We start from the raw sequence: 18,709 nt of genomic DNA on the forward strand, positions 1-18,709 counted from the left end.
AAGGCTGGACCCCCCCATTGTAGGGGAATGTCAGGGTGGGGAGGCAGGAAGGGGTGGGTGGTTGGGTGGGGGAAAGGGGATAACATTTGAAATGTAAATAAAAAATATCCAAAACAAAAGGAGCTTCGATGTCTCCATCTGAATAATAAAATACATATCACCCCACAAGCAACACGCTGCTGGTTGTTGGACAATGGCCTCCTTCTTTGGTCATGATGTATATGTACCTCAGGCCGGTATAATACCTCTTCAGCTGGCCGGGGGAGGTTCCTGCTGTGTGCAGATGAGTTTCAACCCTGCTGTGCATGTGGACAGTGACTAACAATGGGCCGCCTGCCCTTTGTGTGTGTGTCTGATCTGCGTGTAGTGTGTATGATAAGAGTCTGGAGCTGGCTGCACCCAGGTAACCTGGAAGATACCAAAACTTTGGGTCCCACATCAGGAGCTTCCTGTTCATCAGGCCCAAGCACCTTCATGTCTAGCTATTCTGGGGTGATCCGGATATCGCCCACTCCAGAGAACATTCTCGGACAACCTGTGGCTTGTGGCTATCTTCCAGATCTGAGACCTAGCATTCCAGGACCCCAGTGTCTGGCCAGAAAGGACCCAGACACTTGGGGGAATGAAACTACGGACCTCAGAAGTCTATACCTGGGCTGTAGAGGCTCAAGGTAGACTCCATCTGAGCCCGGGGTCACTGGTACCCAGCTCAGATTTGGGAGAATTTCTCCATCTGCAGGAGGTAGCATGGGCTCCACACTGGATAACCAGTTCTGTCCATAGAGAGTAGCCAACACCTGTAGCTCAGCCACTGCCCTATGCCCCAGGCCTCAAGGGGTGCATCCTCTGAAGAGCCATATGCTAAGAGCCTCACTCACTGTGGAACAGAAACCATTCCTTCTAATTCCTGTCCCGTTGGGGGCATTCAATATTCCTAGAATTCTAGAGCCACCTGTCCTCAGAAGGAGAAAACTGAGGCCAGAGGACCAGGGAAACTGTCCAGGTAACTACAGGGGAGGATCCACAACCTGAGTCCCTATGGGGGGGAGGGGTTCTTTTATAAAGGGAGGAACAGTGTGCTTATTTCCTCGTAAGAAGGTGTATGTGTGCACACATAACATAAATTACTGTATATTAAGTGTGTGATCCAGTGAACTTTGGGATATGTATATACTAATGTAACCCACAGTCAAGAAAGATTTAAAACATCTCTTAAACTCTGCTCAGCATCTGAAGACCCTGTCCTCCAAGCCTCGGTTTGGTACTGTTGATCACAAGGGTATCTTTCTTGTCCCCAAATTACTTGTCAGAGGCAGCTGACTCTGCTTCTTTCCCACAATCCCACACTGTCCTTTTACCTGCAGCGATCTAATTTGTTTGTTTAAGATGGTCTCATGTGCAGGGCTGTGGCGGCACTTAATCTAGCACCCGAGCAGAGGAAGAGGTGAATCTTTTTTTTTTTTTTTTCCGGAGCTAGGGACCGAACCCAGGGCCTTGCGTTTGCTAGGCAAGTGCTCTACCACTGAGCTAAATCCCCAACCCCCTTTAGGAATTTTTTTTTTTTTTTGAGCTGGGGACCGAACCCAGGGCCTTGCGCTTGCTAAGCAAGCACTCTACCACTGAGGTAAATCCCCAACGGAAGAGGTGAGTCTTATGGTTTGAGGCCAGCCTGGTCCATAATGGCCAAGGCAACTCAGAGAAACCCTACACAGAGAAACTCTGTCTCAAAAAAACAGAACAGCAAAACAAACAAAGATTATCTCATGCAACTTAGGCTAGTTCAGAATTTACTATGTAGCCAAGGATGACTTTTTTAAAAAAATGTATTTATTTATGTATGTGAGTACACTGTAGCTGTCTTCAGACACACCAGACCTCATTACAGATGATTGAGCCACCATGTGGTTGCTGGGAATTGAACTCAGGACCTCTGGAAGAGCTGTCAGTGCTCTAACCGCTGAGCAGTCTATCCAGCTCCAAGGATGACCTTTGAACTCCTGGCCTTCCATCTCTACCTCCTAAGTGTGGAGATTACAGGTGTGTGCCACAACCTCCAGCTCTGTATATTTGATTTTCCTTCTGGGTGGACCAGGTCTAGCCAACCTAGACAGGAGCTTAGGGTGAGAAAGGACCCCTAGTCTATTTCTAGGTCAGATGTCCTTCAGGAGTCAGAAGAACACTGCCTCAGATTCGATAAAGACAGCAACTTAATATAGGGCCGGGAATTCCTCAGAGCCACCTGCAGGGTATCCAGGAGACACAAAACAAGTAACACAGGCCTCTCTCTTCCTCACCTGATAAAAGTAGTTCATGCTGTCATAGGTTCCCATCTTCATGGTGTCTCTGAACTCAAATTAACTTCCCAATGTACTGCCTTCAAAAGCCGTCAGTATACAATTGCACGGGGTAGGTTTCCAGTACATGAATTCTGGGGATACATCCAAACCACAGCTCTTCTTGTCTGATTCCCACTGCTTACTGACAGGTGCCTGCAAACCTCAGGACTTAAAATGACAATCATGCTTGTTCCCCCAATATCCTGTCTTTGGAATCAAGGTCTTGGGGTGTCTCAGTAGCATACTTCTTCTTTTCCATGTGTCCCCTACTCACAGTAGCCACAGAGTAGCAGATCACTCAGAGATAGTCATACAGCTAGTACATCTGGGCACTACCCATTAGCTGGGATCTCCACTCTGAATATGAGCTGTTAGTTGGTGACTAGTGCAGGGCCCAAAGCAGATGTCTTCTGGGGAAATCCTACCCGGAACCCCAACAGAACCAAAGGAGCACCCCCTGACATGGCACTTCTTGGTAACTAGTACTTGGGCACTCAAGTTTGGCAGGGCTGGGTTGGGGGAGCCTGAGTCAGGCAGATGAGAAGGACTCACAGTGGCCCTGGAGAAGCCCCCCTACATTCCTCATCCCTCATTCATCACTCCCCAAAGTCCCGTGTCTGGAGGAAGCCAGGCGTGGAGAATGTTGGCCCTCAGCTGCTGTTATTCAACGCCGTTGGAAGAAATACAGGAGGCCGTCAGGCAGGACACGCATACCTGCCTGGTAGCCCCCAGCCTGAGTGCTCTCAGAGGCATGATTAGGACCAATTGCATCAGGACATACTGATGCCCAGGACCTGTGCTTGGGTCAAGGTGCTGGAAGACATCCTGTCTTCCTAGCCAGTGAGATTTCTAGAGGGCTAGGATGCCTAGCAAATGTTTCTCCTCTCAAGAAACCCCTGTTCTTCTTGAGTGAAGTGCTGAGGCCCTTAATCCCTCTACTTGAGTTCTCTCTCTCTCTCTCTCTCTCTCTCTCTCTCTCTCTCTCTCTCTCTCTGTGTGTGTGTGTGTGTGTGTGTGTGTGTGTGTGTGTGTGTGTGGGACCTGGAATTTGCAGCAGGAGGGAGGCTGAGACTCTTTCACCTCAGTATCCAATTTTGTTGTTGATGTTGTTTTGAAGCAGGACCTCATGTAACTCAGGCAGGCCCAGAATCCCTGTGTAACTGAGGCTAACCTTGAACTTCTAATGCTGCTGCCTCCACTTCCAAGTGCTGGGATCACAGGCATGCACACTCCCTGTTGCCCTGTTGGTGTATCGTGCACCCAGGCGGAAGAGATAGCACCTTATTTTTTTAAGAATTATTTATTTATTGTATGTATATGAGTACACTGTAGCTGTCTTCAGACACACCGGAAGAAGGCATCGGATCCCACTACAGATGGTTGTGAGCCACCCTGTGGTTGCTGGGAATTGGACCCAGGACCTCTGGAAGAGCAGTCAGTGCTCTTAACCACTGAGCCATCTCTCCAGCCCCCATAATTTTTATTACATTGATTGATTGGGGGTGGTGCATGCATGTGTGAAGCATGTGCAAGCATTCGTGTGCAGAAGTCAGCTGTCTTTTTTACTCTGTGGGTCCCAGTCTTGGTGGTGTCTCACCAGTTCTCGCCCATGGTTTTTCCTTACATTTCCTGGAGACTAATTATGTCAAGAGTCCTCAGCAGGCTTCTGGCCATTTTGAGAAAAGTCTGGCTTCCCCTCTTACTTTTGCTCGCAGGTTTTGGCCTTGTTGGCATCTCAGCAACTCAGCCCGGCCCAGATTCTGCTCTGGCTTTTTCCAGGCCCTTAGCTCTCCAGGTGAGCTCCCTCCCCTTCCTGCTGCTGCCTGCTCCTTCACGGGGTTCAACAGCTCTCCTCTGTCCTCCACCTCCCCCGCCAGCTTGCTTAATTCCATGGCCCATGCGCATTTGATGTAATTGTTTGTTTTATTCTTTTTGCTGCTTCTGAAGTAGACATACCGCAGATGCTTATTATACCAGGGACCCACCTGCTTATTGAGTGGGTAGCAGATGGCTATTCCAGGTCAGGTGACAAATGAGAAGAGGTCAGAGAGGACAAGGTAGCTTGGAGAGGGGCTGCCTGGCAGTGGACACACAGGCTAGACAAGGCAGCCCTTGGTCCTGCTGGGATCTGGTGGGATCTCCGTCAGACTTGACTGCAGAGTTCTCTGTCATCTACCCATCACGTGACTGCCTTTGAGCTGAGCGGGACTTGTTGAGGAGGCGGTCAGGCGGGGGCGCTCCTGCCCAGGCCACTGCACTTTAATTAAAACCAGCTCCTCTCTTTGACCCCACTCTGCCATTGCATTCTGCACTTAATTGGGGCCCTTCGGAGCAGCCAGCAGAGGTTAATTAAAAAGCCCAGCTGAGGCATCTGCAGCCAGCACTCCCGCCAACACGAGCCCCACCCCTAACACCTGTGCCCCAGGCTGGGTCCATGGTAAACTCTGGACTGTGCCAGGGGCTGACCCTTCCGCGTCTCCTCAGGTGGTCTCCAGAACCCGGAGCTGTCCAGTAGCCTCGACAGCAACATCCTGCTGACATGTCCTAAGATACTCTACTGTTCCAGTTGCCTCAGTATCCCCGCTCTGGCTTACAGGTCTGGTTCTGGGGAAACCAGACAGGTCCTGACTCCCCCTGTTCAGGACCAGATGCTAGATGTGGCCCTTAGACCACCACTACTCTGCCCTCAGCTGAGTCTCCACACCTGTCTTCTCTATTAGGAGAGGGGTTTCCAGCATTTACTTATGTTGGCCACTGTGCTCCAGCCCACACCAGTTAGGACTGTCAGAGAGGCAGTAGTCAGAGACTCCCAGAACTTACTGTGGAGGAAAGGACGGGCAGCCACGGGTATGAGGGAGGGAAGCACGGGAGGGAAGGGAAGGAGGAGCCTGTGCTACCTGCACAGAGCTGTAGTTCAAAGACCCAAGGGGCCCATGATCCCTGAGTGTGGTTGCAGTGAGGGCAAGAAGATAAGAGATGAATGGGGCAGAGGGGAAGGCACAGGCCAGCATTGACTTCAGCTGAGAGTTGGCAAAGGACACTGCTAGAATCTTCAGGATGCTTGCCCACCTACAGCCAATATGTTGGTCTGGGCAGTCTGTGGGCTGCCAGCCAGGCCTGGACCCCTGGCAGAGCTGGGCTGTGGGTTAGGAGTAGGGTTAGCCAGAGCAGAAGGGTAGGCCCTCGAAAGGAGGCCTCATGATGTCAGGGCTCTGTCCTTAAGAAAATGATTCTTTTCTTTTTGAAAGATTTATTTATTATGTATAAGTACACTGTAGCTGTCTTCAGATACACCAGAAGAGGGCATCAGATCTCATTACAGATGGTTGTGAGCCACCATGTGGTTGCTGGGATTTGAACTCAGGTCCTCTGGAAGAGCAGTTCGTGCTCTTAACCAGTGAGCCATCTCTCCAGCCCAAAGAAAATGATTCTTTTTTTTTTTTTGGTTCTTTTTTTCGGAGCTGGGGACCGAACCCAGGGCCTTGCGCTTCCTAGGTAAGCGCTCTACCACTGAGCTAAATCCCCAGCCCCTACAGGTGACTTTTTGAGTAGGACTACAATGTATAGGGGTCAGAGAGCATCTGAGGGATGGAAGGATACAGGTGGGGGTGGGTCCACTGCAGTCAGAAGAGAAATGTATGTATACCTACCCCTGTGTAGGACAGTCTCAGTCTCTCACTCCACGGATCATGACTAGATTGTGGGGTACATAGGCTTGAGGAGTTAAACTTTGCCTGGTGGATACCAGGGAGCCACGGGGTATCCTTGAACGGAGGAGACATAGGATCAGGTCCCTGGCATCTGGAATGTTGCCTGGGTCATGACTCCCACAAGATTAGTCCCTGGTCCTCGAGGTGCAAGCTGGCACTTCACTTTATTGCCCCAACCCAGACCTGGACAATAAAAGCAGGCGGGGAAGAAAAGTGTAATCCCCAGAGTCTACTCCAAGCTACAGACATCAAATGGCCTTCTGAGAGCTTCGGGACTCACCCCTCCAGTGCTGTGTGTCTGGTGGACCGGTTAAAAGCCGGCTTGCTTTATAAAGTCTGGCACTGTGGGGTGGCAGAGTGTCTCAAGCTTGTGCCAGGAATGGAGAAGGGACAGAGTGAGGCTCTGGGAGCATCCTGGGCTTCCTGCAGTAGAGGGAGCTGAGGAGCTTTGGGGTGAAGAGAAGCTGCTGAACCACCACTGCCAAGGTGTCTGAGGGTTCTGCACAGGCCTGCCTGCTCTCTGCACTGTGAGGCAAACAACTGGGGAAGTCCCCTTCTCCCGAGAAGCCCTCCCAGCCATCTGCTCGGGCTTGGAATTCCTCTGACACCTGCCTTCCACACCCTGTACCCCACAAGCATCATACAGAAGCCATACATTCCTGTCTCAAATTTGTGAGGCCACTGGGTAAGGAGGGCCTATGTACATGGATTTTTCTGTCTCTCTCTGTCTCCCTCCCTCCTCACCTCCCTCTCTTCCTTCCTTCACTCCCTCTATCCCCCTTCTCCAATCCTTCAGTGCCTCCTGAGTGTTAAATAGGGTTCTTTTCTAGTTCCTGCAATTTCTAGTCTCCCTTAAGGTTGAAGGATGGCCTCTTCCTGGAAGCTCTCCTGGATCAAGCAGCAGAGCTGGGCCAGGATGGGATGTCCCAGCTGGGCCTATGCCTCCTTCCCTCTCTCCTCCCTCTTCACTGGCCTGTGTTTTGGTGGACTAGTCCTAGGTCCTCCTCATCTTCACACCATAAACACCAATTTGCAGGGCTCTGAGAGCCAAATGACTATTTACCGTGAGTTCTAGACGCTCAAATAAAAAAGAGAGAGAGGGTGGAAAAAAAAGACCAGAGCAAGGAGCCGGCTTAGAGCTAAACAACAATTAGCACCTTCTGACAGCTTGCAGCTCCATCCCAGCTGCCCAACCAGGCAGAGCAGGGCAGGGCAGGAAGGGTAGGCATCGCCCAGGCTCCTGGAGTTGGGGGCCCTTCCCAGGGCTTCCTTGCTGCCCTGGCCACTACTTGTCTTGGCATCTGTACGACATCTCAGAATTAACAAACATCAGAGGGCAGAAGCAGCACCTTGCTGGGAGCCTTCTCCTATGGCCCAAGAATAGCAATGAGAGTATATAGTTCAACCCAAGTCTATGAGAGACACTAGCCAACTGGGCTATACAGGACTCATACCTCTCTCTAATACTGGACTCCAGTAGGCTGGCACACTGGCTCCTTAGGGCTGCAGGGGCAGTAAGTATCTGGCTCTGGAAGTCAGAGGTCCTTGGAGAGGAAGATGATGACCCTAAAAGGCTGTAATCTCAGAGTGTATTGTTTCTGGGTACCCACACCTCGAGAGAGTTTCTGAAAAGAAAATTGGGAACCCCTTAAGGGACTAGGCTGTGGGAGAAGGTAAGCGATTGCTAGAGAGATGTGAGACCTGGGGCCCAGGGCATACTAACAGCAGGGTAAAGCCAGAAAGAGAAGAATCTGTCCCAGACCACTGGACAGTCCCATTGCCCTGAACTCCAGGGCAGTACCGTGTCCCAAAGTTCCTTAAAGGTATATCATTACGGCTGGGCCAAGCTCGCTAGGACTCAGAGTTGGCCCAGCTATCAATCACCTCGGCTACACAGCGGCAGAACTTCACAGACAGCAGGTTAGCTGGGACCCACCCAGTAAACCAGGGTTTACATCACCCTGTATGCGAACAGTATGTTAGGTCTGGGAGGTGTTCCCAGGACTGGCACCCCTAATCTTAGTTTCCTTTCACCCCAACAATGGGTAGCCAGCTCTCAGAAAGGCCCTAGGGACATCTCAGAACTTTCTCCTGGCTGCCGGTTTGTCCCCAGTGTTCCAGGAAGAGGCAATGCCAGATCCTACAGCCAAGACTGCGTGGGTCCGGGATTCCAGCGTCTGGCCATACACTTGCCCACACCAGACCAGTTATTCATATATTCGTGGCAAGTGAGGCTTCAGGCCCACTTTCTCACTCCCAAGCCAGGTGTGGGAACCCCTGGACCCAGGACCCAGAAACTGGGCATCCAGGGGAGGGGGTGACAGAAAACGGGAGGGTCAGTGGGGCCCCAAGGTGGGGGTTGGCCACACCCTTTCCAGTACTTCAAAGCTACTGAGTGTGAGATTTGCAAGGGGATGGCCAAGCTTGTCCTGGCTGGGTGGGGCCCCCAGCCTCCGGCCCTTTTATATGGTTATTCGGAGGCCATCTCAACTACCTGTGAACGGCCTTTGGCCCATTTCCTCCTTCTCCAGGGCAGCGGGAGGGGCTGTAAACTCACCAGAGAGGCAGCTTCTGAGGCCCACAGCTGCAAGCTTGGATCTGAGTGGGGCCTAGGACTTCCCACCCCTAGCACTGGGACTTGTAGCTCATCCTGCTTCCTTCTGCAATAGGGAAACTGAGGCTGAGAGAGGAGTGGAGCTTGCTTTTGTCGGGCAATGAGCTCGGGGCTTCATCTCCTAGCTCCCTATGACCAGGCCGTTATCTGGGGTCTGTCTTGTGTTCCCCTGGAATGTGGATACTCTATTCATGGACCCTCTCCTGTTTTCTGTCAGTCCTTCCCCTGGATGCTCACTTTCTGGGACCTGTGGCTCAGTTTCCTCTCTTTAGAGTCAGACTGGAGGCTGTCACCGTGACCTGACCTCCAAGAAAACCTACTCTTGGTCAGCTGGCTTGGGAGTGAGAAAATGGACCTGAAGATTAGCTTGCTGTCAATAACTGGGGATATGTGGGCGAGTGTATGGCCAGAAGCTTCCTCTTCAAACCATAGTCACAAGGACCACAGCCTAGTGTACTTCTGTGGATAGCCGAGACCCTCTCCACCGTAGTCTCTCATACTGGGCCTGTGAGGACTGCTGCTCAGAGCCCTGCACCTGGTCATCAGAGCCCACCTGAGTCCTGGTGTGCCCTCAGGCCAATGCAGCCTCCTCTCCAATCTTAAGGGCTTCCCTAGGCAAACTTCCCAGCCTTGTTATTTAGTCAAAGGTGTGTGGGACCTTTGACCTTCTAAAGTGGTCTGTCTTCTGCCTGGGCATATGGGCTCTGGATCTCTAAAAGCTATATGACATTGGACCCTGCTGGGGTCTTGAGACAGCCTGGTCCCCCATACCCATTGGCCTCTGACTTGTCAGGTCCTCGTGACATACTGGTTTTGCCACTGCCCTGCCGCCTCCCAGTCGAGTCTGTCCCTTTCATCTGGGCACTAGAGCACCAGGTACCAATTAGGGTGGCTCCTGCCCAGGGTGCCAACTTAGAGGAACTACTCATCCTTCAGTCAGGCTTAACTGAGGACTCTCATCACTGCCCTAGGGACCCATGGCTTTATTATGGTTAGCACTCAAGATGGCCCAGCGGGCTAATTGGACTCTTCCTGAACCTACCCCCTTGCCTGATGACTCACTCCCCTGAGGGGAGAATGGGCGCCTGTTCTTTGGTCTTGGATGGCCCTGGACATGGTATCCTCTTTGTGGAGTGGTCACCTGCAGCTGGCTGGCCCCCACTGACCCTTGCCCTTACTGGGAATTCCTAGGTAGTCCTGCCAATAGTAGGTCAGGGCCTGGTGTGTGTACACCTGCAGGCTTGAGAATGAGGAGAGGGAGCCATGGGTAGGCATAAACACCATTGGAGTGCTAGCCTGCCAAGAGTCAGTGAATCGGAAGGCTAAAGAAGGAAAACTGAGGCCCTGGGCCTGTTCCTTCTCAAGCCCTGAATGACCTGGCCAGCTCTCCAGGGGCCAGAGAGCTCCAGCATTGTACTCCTTCCCCAAGGCCACCTAGCTGTCAGCATCCCTCGGTCTGTGATTTTGTTTTCTTCGTGCTTTTTTTTTTTTTTTTTTAAAGATTTATTTTATTATATATAAGTACACTGTAGCTGTCTTCAGATACACCAGAAGAGGGCATCGGATCTCTTTACAGATGGTTGTGAGCCACCATGTGGTTGCTGGGAATTGAACTCATGACCTCTGGAAGAACAGTCGGGTGTTCTTAACCACTGAGCCATCTCTCCAGCCCTTCTTCGTGCTTTTGTGGTGTCCAGGGCTTCACATGTTAGGAAAGCCCTCTGGCACTGAGGTAAACGCCAGCTCTTTGTCACTTTTCACTTGGTGACAGGGTCTCACTAAATCACTCTAGCTGATCTTCACCTTGCTCTGTACCCCAGGCAGTCATGAATTTGTGGTCTTCCTGCCTTAGCTCCTGTGGCCTATACCTACAGGTCAGGCTGGCCACTCCTCTTGTACCCTACTGGGACTCTGGGCACTGTGACCAGGGAGGGCCTGTATACTCAGTGTGGTGGACTGAGCATGCTCAGACCATGGATCAGCAGCCTACAGGTTGAATCTGTGTCCTGGAAGGGCCGAGTGTACAGGAGAGCAGAAGGCTTAGCCAGTGGGTTGGGTGGACAAAAGATGTGCCTGGAGCATGCAGTGGAGCCATGCCTGGTCCCACCTTTACACCCCAAGACCTGGGGACTCCTCGCTATTCTTCTTTAAGGATACAGGTGAGTCTAGTAAATTCTGAGGCCTGCTTGTGATTGCCTTGAAGGTTTAAGGACTTCCCTAGGTGGTCCTGCCACAAACCCAGTAGCAGGCTGCTCTAACAAATGGCAGAGTTTCAGGCAATGTGACACAGTGTTCTGTTACCAGGCCTTGTAACAGGCCTTCACACAGCTTGTGGACAAGCAGCCTTGGCTTTCGCTGTCATCATAGACCAACCCCACAGAATCAGTTACAGTGCTGAGTTAAAAAGAGGCTGGAAGGCCCTGGCCTGTAGGTCCCCTCTCACTTCCCTGCCTCCCTTCCCAGGTCTTATCTTCTCCTCTTCTGAGTCAGGTGGCCCACTGTCCCCTGGGAGGGTTTGGAGGATGCCTATCAATCATCTTCCTGGTTGTCCTAACCCTCATTCCCCTAAGTCTACAGTGACTCTATTTCAGCTCCTTCCCTAGGTCCTCTGGAGGCCAGCAGGGCTTCCTAGTTCTAAGGTTCATGATGAATCACTACAGCTAGGGGACCTTGAAAATCATAAAACACTTTCTAGGCTTCTTCTTGTGGCCATCTTCTAACTGGCCTTCAAATCACTTGGGTGAGGGTTGGGGCATGGAGGGAACACAGGAGCAATGGCTATGCTCAACTTGGGCTTTTTTCTTCTTCTTCTTCTTCTTCTTCTTCTTCTTCTTCTTCTTCTTCTTCTTCTTCTTTTTAAAGATTCATTGATTTATTTTATGAATGTGAGTGCACTGTCACACTCTTCAGACAGTAGAAGGAGGCATGGGATCTTGTTACAGATGGCTGTGAGCCACCATGTAGTTGCTGGGAATTGAACTCAGGACCTCTGGAAGAGTAGTGAGTGAGTGCTCTTAACCGCTGAACCATCTCTCTGGTCCCTCCTGGTGTTTTGTTTTGTTTTGTTTTGAGGCAGGGTTTCTCTGTGTACCTCTGGCTGTCCTGGAACTCACTCTGTAGTCCAGGCTAGTCTCAAACTCAGAACTCCATCTGCCTCTGCCTCCCGAGTGCTGAGATTACGAGTGTACCTCTCTGTTTAGCTTCAACTTGGGTGTCTGAGAGATAAGACTGGGCTCGCTGCTCTCAGCTGCTCAGGACATTCATTGCCCCAGTATCTGGACATCAGGATAGAACTCGGAGGTGGGGGCAGTATAAGGATGGATATGGGGGAGCAGTGAAAGGAGCAGAGACACGGTAGGCTTGCTTAGGCAAACGTGTGGCCTTAAAAGAAGTATGGCTTTGAGAGAGAACTCCAGCCTCACTTCCATGGTGGCCTGACACCCGCCCCATCATTTGGTTTGCCAACAGGATGATTACCCCTGCCTGTCTTGGCTGAGGCCCTGGGGCCCCTGTGAAAGCAAGTGGGAGTATGGCGGCTCCTGAGCAAAGCCCACCCCCTCCCAGGGCTTCCTTTGGGTGGGAATCAGAAACATTCCTGATGACAGGCTCTGAGGACTTGAGTGTGCTCCTAGATATGTTGACCCTTCACATAAAAGGCCAGCAGCAGCAAGCCAGGCCACTGTCCTCAAATACCAAGGGCTGCCTACCCTAAATACAATGACACTGGGACATGGGTGTATGAGTATGAAGTCACAGGGAGACGATCTGCTCCACGTGTCCTCTGCATCACCAGTGTGTGAGGGGCCTTGGTTAAGCATCCTCTCTTCTGCCTCTCAGCTGTTCACTGGAACTACCCAAGTATCCTAGTTACTGTAGGTCTCCCCAGCTCCCATATTTGCTTAAACCTAACCCCTACCTGCACCCCTCTATTCAAGCTCTCAAATCTACCCTGTTCCAGATTCTGCTACAATTGATCAGCTCTTTTCCTGACTTAGCTGTTTCTATTCTCTTTTCTTGGAATTCTGACCCCATGGCCCTCCTGGGAGGCTTGGACAGTCTCTACTTGGTTCTGGGACCCAGACCCTGGGTTGGCACCTTCATTCAGTGTAGTGCAGCCCCGGCACAAGTGATAAGGTCTGGGAGATGTGAATTACCCTGGGTGGTGGGGTGGGGGCGGATTAGTGAAGAATTCCACACCAAACTCCATCAGTATGCACACCTAACGCATGCTAACAATAAAAGAAAAACTCTAGTACAAACCACAAACGTGCTTCTCTCTCTCTTTTTTACTTTCCCCATTATTTGAAACAAACATACTATAAACTAAAATAATTTCTTTCATAGAAAGAAAAGGAAAAAAAAAGAAAAAAATCACTTTTGTCTAAATCCAGTGGTTAGTGGATATAGCAGCATCGAAAATAAAATTACAACCGCAAACACAAAGTTCCAGGCAGAAGACAGTCAGTCACCATGCATATTTAGTCTCTCTTCCTCTTCTGTGCTCTTGGGGCACACTCCTATGGGGCCACACACTCCCTTCCCCTGCCTGGAGGTGGGAATAATTCACAGTGGCAGCAACCAGGAAGCTCTTGTGGCAGATGGCCTGTAGCATCTCGCTTCCAGGCCAGACAGATACTAGAGAAGTTTAGGGACAGGCTGGTGGCCAGCAGATCTGGTGACCATTGCCTGAACAGCAGGCTCTGGGAATGGAATAGGTCCCGAACATGGTGGCTCTGCAGCTGGACTGTGTCTCCATGTCCACGAAGTTCATACAACTCAAAGTGAAGCAACATCTCTGAGGCATTGTGGGGCTGGACATCACTGAACGGATGAGCCGTGTTTCCTGGGAGATCTGAGTGTTAAGTGTCAGGGCAGAGGCAGGCTACAGTAGGAGGGTGTCGTGCCCCGGGACCCTTCCTAGCAGCCCCCACCTCTTAAGAACCCTCTCTACTCAGGATTGAGTCTGTTTCCATGGGTGTTCCCTTGAACTCTGGGGACTGCAAGTCTTCCTCAGGCAAGTTCTGCCAAGAGTCGGAAAACCCAGGCAGAAGGGGTGCGGAGCTCTAAAAGAGGTTCCCAGGCATGGGGTTAGGTCTTAGTATCACCCCTGAGTTCTTCTCCATGGCTCCTTCAGCCAGGAGATCCTGCTCTGCACAGATGAGGCTTGCAGGTGGACCCTTACACCAGGACTGGAAAGGAGCCAGAAGGAAGCTGGATGGCCTGCTCAGAGCCCAGGCTCGCTCAGGAATTCCTCCCTTCCTGGAACTCCATTCCATGAGTCTTCAGTGAAGCCTTGCCCCAACAGAAGGGGGTCTCCAGAAGTTCTACCCACTCTGGGTGAAATTCCGCCCCCATTGGATCCTTAAGTCCAATAGGGCCCACCCTGAAGCACGATCTCTTCTATCTAGATAGAGCAGTACCTCTGGGAGGAGGGACCCTAATCTCTCCCCTCCCGCCCATCCATGAACCCCACCTAGTTGAGGGAGTAGCTTACCTGTCTCCGTTTGAGCCCTGTTGGGTCAAGAGAGGAGCCCAAGCCATATGAGGTAGGACCTCCGGCCCAAATTGGAATTCCATCCCCAAATGGAGCCCCACCATCAGGTAGAAACCCGTATCCCAGACAGGAGCTTCTCCCCTAAAAAGGAACCCAGATCCCAAATAGGAGCCCAGGCTGAAGGCAGAAACCGGGTCCTTAGGTAGAAGACCCTTACAGATAGGAGCCCTGGCCTCAAGTAAGAACTGGGTCCCCAGGTAAGAGACCCTTCCGAGTAGGAACCCCGCCCCCAGATAGGAATCTTGCCCCGAGGAATGAACCCTGCTCCCTCTGTTAGGAGCCCTCCTACTTGCAGGTGTGCACGTCATAGACACGTGTGCACTCCTGGCAGCTGACATAACAGCACCAGTGGAAAACACAGTGGCATTTCTCCCTCCGTCGCTCAGTGCGCGCGTTATGCCCACGCCCGCAGCACAACAGGTCGCACCCGTCTATGCCATGCGAGCTCACATTGCAGGTGCGGTCACGCGTCCCGAAGGAGCCGGTTTCAGGGTTGGGCTCGCAGAAGTTAGGTGAGGCCTCGTAGTAGACCAGGTCGCGCTCTGTGGGCACCTTGAAGTATGTGTAACGTGGCCTCAAGGTCTCCACCCAGCCACGAGACTCTCGGTGTTTCTCTACCACCATCTCTGAGGCGCTGTCATACTTGTCCTTGAGGAAATCCCCGATGGTGCGGAAGTCAGGCTGCGACCACCAGCAGGTCTTCACTTCGCAACTGCCGGATAGTCCGTGGCATTTGCACTTGAGGTGCATGTGACTGGCGATGGCCTGAGGAGGCAAGCACATAAGCTTGTGTCTGCACTGGTCCCCAGCTCCGCTCAACCAGGGGGTCTGCTCTTTGCTTACAGCCCACCTGCTCCATAAAGACCCCAGACTCCCTTCTTTGGACCTGGGTCTCCTCTACCAGATCCAAGGCCTCAGGGGCCCGGGAGTTTTTCTTTCCACGTAGGCCCAGCTAATTCTCTTTGCAGAAGTGTCTAGGGTAGAATACAGGAAGCAGGAAGCTTCATGTGGATAGGTTGGGGATTCTGGAGGGACGATGTGTAGAGCAGATGCTACGGAATGATGACTAGGAGTCCTGAGCAGGGGTGCTTAGAGAGTCCCTAAACTCATAGGGCCAGGATGAACTGCATCTTTCCCTATGAACAATGGAGACTGCGCTACTAAAATACCAAGCTGGCCATGGGGTTAGCTTCTGTTTAGATCTGGCCATGGCCAAGGTTCTCATGCTGGATTCTGGGTCCCAAGTGTGGCGATGCTAAGAAGCAGTAGAAACCTGAAGAGGTCATCGTTGGAAGGAAGGAATATGTACCTGCTGGTATTCTATAGCACAAAGTGGCCACCACAGCGGACAAAGAACTGCTCTGGGGTTGGGGATTTAGCTCAGTGGTAGAGCGCTTGCCTAGCAACCTCAAGGCCCTGGGTTCGTTCCCCAGCTCTGAAAAAAAGAAAAAGAAAAAAAAAAAAAAAAAGAACTGCTCCAATTTTTTGAGTAGAAGGTTTTGAACGTTCAAACAGGAGGGAAAAAACAATCGTTTTGAGATGGGTTCCCACTATGTAGCCCTGGATGGTCTGGAACTCGGTACACAGTCCAGGCCACCCTGAACTTGTGGCGGTTCCCCTGCCCATGCCTCCAAGTGCTGAGATGGCAGATATGCACCTTCGTGCCTGGTTGAAATAACTTTTCAGGTGATAAGGATGCCTCCTAGCCTGACTGGCCGCCGTGTATCATGTTCACATACGAAAGGTCTCATCGCACCTGGTAAGCATGTTCCATTTCCGTGATAGTCAAAAACATTTTAAACGGAGGCAAGAAACTATTAGGTAGTTAGAAGCTCAGCTCTCAAGAACCTTGCCTGCTTCCCACCTGCTTTGTAAAACTACAATGAGTCTGAGACATGAGCCATCTCCATGGGCCACTGGCCACTATCTCCCCTGTGACGATGGTTCACCTGTTGTGGAATGGACGGAAGGAGGAGAGACGATGAAAGATCAAGACCAGCCCAGCATGCTGGAGCATGACTAAGATCTCAGTGGCACTGGGGATGCTAAGGCTGGGGCACTGAGAGCTGGAGCGAGTCTGAGATACACCGGGAGACTGTCTTTCAAAAGACCCCAAGTGTATTTTAACGGTATATTCTTTTTTTCGTTGTTGTTGTTTTGTTTTGTTTTTTGTTTTTCAAGACAGGGTTTCTCTTTGTAACAGCCCTGGCCGTCTTGGAACTAACTTTGACGATTGGGCTGGCCTTGAATTGACAGAGATCCTCCTGCCTCTGTCTCAGAATGCTAGGATTAAAGACATGCACCCCCACTGCCTGGCTCTGGGCATCCTTTCGACATAACTACCTGAAAGCTAGGAACTATCCAAGCAGCTCTGGCTGTGGCTTGCAAGGATTTGTATTGGACAGCAACAATTAATGCTCCCATTGTTCTGAGTTCAAAGCTGCTTGCACCCCACCTGACTTTCAGCTGCTTCTTTACCCTTCCTCCCTATCAAACTGGCCTGTGGACATGGTAGAGTAACACCATGCCTGGCTTGTCCAGCTAGTCCAACACCCACACCCCTCTCAGGCTTTCTGAGAGAAGACTCTTGACATCTCTCTGTTTTCAGTCTCTCTCAGTTTTGTTTTACTTGGTCAAAAATCTCAAAAGCCTATGAGACCTGCTGGTTAAAACAGGGATCCCAACCAGTGTTCCCCTGTGAGGGCATGTTCCTGACCATGCAAGGCAGTGCCCTGCTGTGTGTAAGGCTGTCACATCACTTGTCTTGCTGCATCTTGATTTTTGAATGGGAGAAATTTTCTGTTGCTTTCTTACCATGAAGTGTGAAAATTATTACTCCCTCTCACCTCCCACTAAACAGCTAAACCCTCCCTCTTCGTGCTCTAAAAACAGTAGCATGATCTCTCCCTTCAGTACTCACTGCCCATGGCCCTGGCTGTGTTAGCAGGCACAGTCTAAGATGACATTTCCTTTCCCACACAACTTTCTTTTTTTTTTTTTTTTTTTGGTTCTTTTTTTTCGGAGCTGGGGACCGAACCCAGGGCCTTGCGATTCCTAGGTAAGCGCTCTACCACTGAGCTAAATCCCCAGCCCACAACTTTCAATTATGTGATTAAAACACCCGTCATGAGTCAGCCCCGTATTTTCTCATCTCTAAACAGCCTCTTTAAGATGTCCAATCATTAGGGTTGGACTTGAAGCTCAGTTGGTGGGGTCCCTGCCTAGCATGCTGGGCATAAAGGCCTAAATTGGATCCCCAGCATCCTATAAATTGAAAGTGGCGGTACATGGTACACATCTAATAGTCCCAGCACTTGGGAGGTAGAAGCAGGAGGTTGGAAGATGGCTACATTGAAAATTCAAGTCAGCTTGGAAGACATTAAGCCTTGTCTCAAAAAACAAAACAAAACCAACAAAGAAAACAAATAAAAAGGGCTGGTAAGGTAGCTCACTGGGTAAAGTTCTGCCACTAAGCTAGTTAACCACATTCCATCCCAGGAACTCCGTGGTGGAATAAGAAAATCAACTCCTGCAGAACAGTGATGGTGCACACCTTCAGTACCAGCACTCAGGAGGCAGAGGCAGGTGGACCTCTGAGTGTGAGGCTAACCTGTCTACAGAGTGAGTTCCCAGACAGGCAAGGCTACACAGAGGAAAGGAAGGAAGGAACAAAGGAAGGAAGGAAGAGAAAAGAAAGAAAGAAAGAAAGAAAGAAAGAAAGAAAGAAAGAAAGGAAGGAAGGAAGGAAGAACAACTCTTGAAGTTGTCCCCTAACTTTTACACACACACTGAATCATACACACAAACACATACCTACACACACACATAAACACACACACACATACACACAAACACAAACACACACACAATGGAATAAATATACATTTTTTAAAAATAACCCTTCAAGGGGCTGGGGATTTAGCTCAGTGGTAGAGCGCTTACCTAGGAAGCGCAAGGCCCTGGGTTCGGTCCCCAGCTCCGAAAAAAAGAACCAAAAAAAAAAAAAAAAAAAAAAACCCTTCAAAACATCATTTTGTCATCTGGTAAACCTTGGGAAATGATACTGTCTAAAGGCAGATCTTTTCATAGTATAGCTGGGAATAAAATTCCTGGATTAAAATCATTTGTCATTCAGCATTCTGAAGGTGTTGCTCAAGTTTCTTCTAACTTCCAACGCTGCCCTTGTTGCTCCTAGCACATCCTTCACAGGGGGTTTCTCTAGGTTGTGCTCTGAATGTTTTTGTTTTACTTTTACTTTTTCTTTTTTTTCTTTGTTTGTTTTCTGAATTTCATAACATATCTTGGGGAAGATGGTTTTCTCCATTTTTAGAGATTAAAAATTTTTATGCGTGTGTGTGTGTGTGTGTGTGTGTGTGTATTAAGGTCTGGCCATGTGTGTGCAGGTGCCAGAAGAAGGTAGCAGGTGTCTTGGAGCTGGAGTTAGTCAGCTGTGAGTCCCTCTGTGTAGATGCTGAGAACCAAATGCTGTTCCTCT

At 50.5% G+C, this 18,709-nt stretch overlaps 1 protein-coding gene across 1 annotated transcript in view; it reads right to left on the reverse strand.

Moving 5' to 3' along the window:
- Nucleotides 1-12,928: 12,928 nt before the first annotated feature.
- Nucleotides 12,929-18,709, reverse strand: part of Wnt3a (Wnt family member 3A) — a 44,186-nt gene continuing 38,405 nt past the window's right edge. The window contains exon 4 of the mRNA NM_001414349.1: nucleotides 12,929-14,979. Coding sequence (NP_001401278.1) covers nucleotides 14,500-14,979 — 480 coding nt within the window. The 3' untranslated portion in view covers nucleotides 12,929-14,499. The remainder of the gene's footprint in view (nucleotides 14,980-18,709) is intronic.

This window comes from Rattus norvegicus, chromosome 10 (assembly GCF_036323735.1).
Source record: "Rattus norvegicus strain BN/NHsdMcwi chromosome 10, GRCr8, whole genome shotgun sequence".
NCBI lineage: Eukaryota > Metazoa > Chordata > Mammalia > Rodentia > Muridae > Rattus > Rattus norvegicus.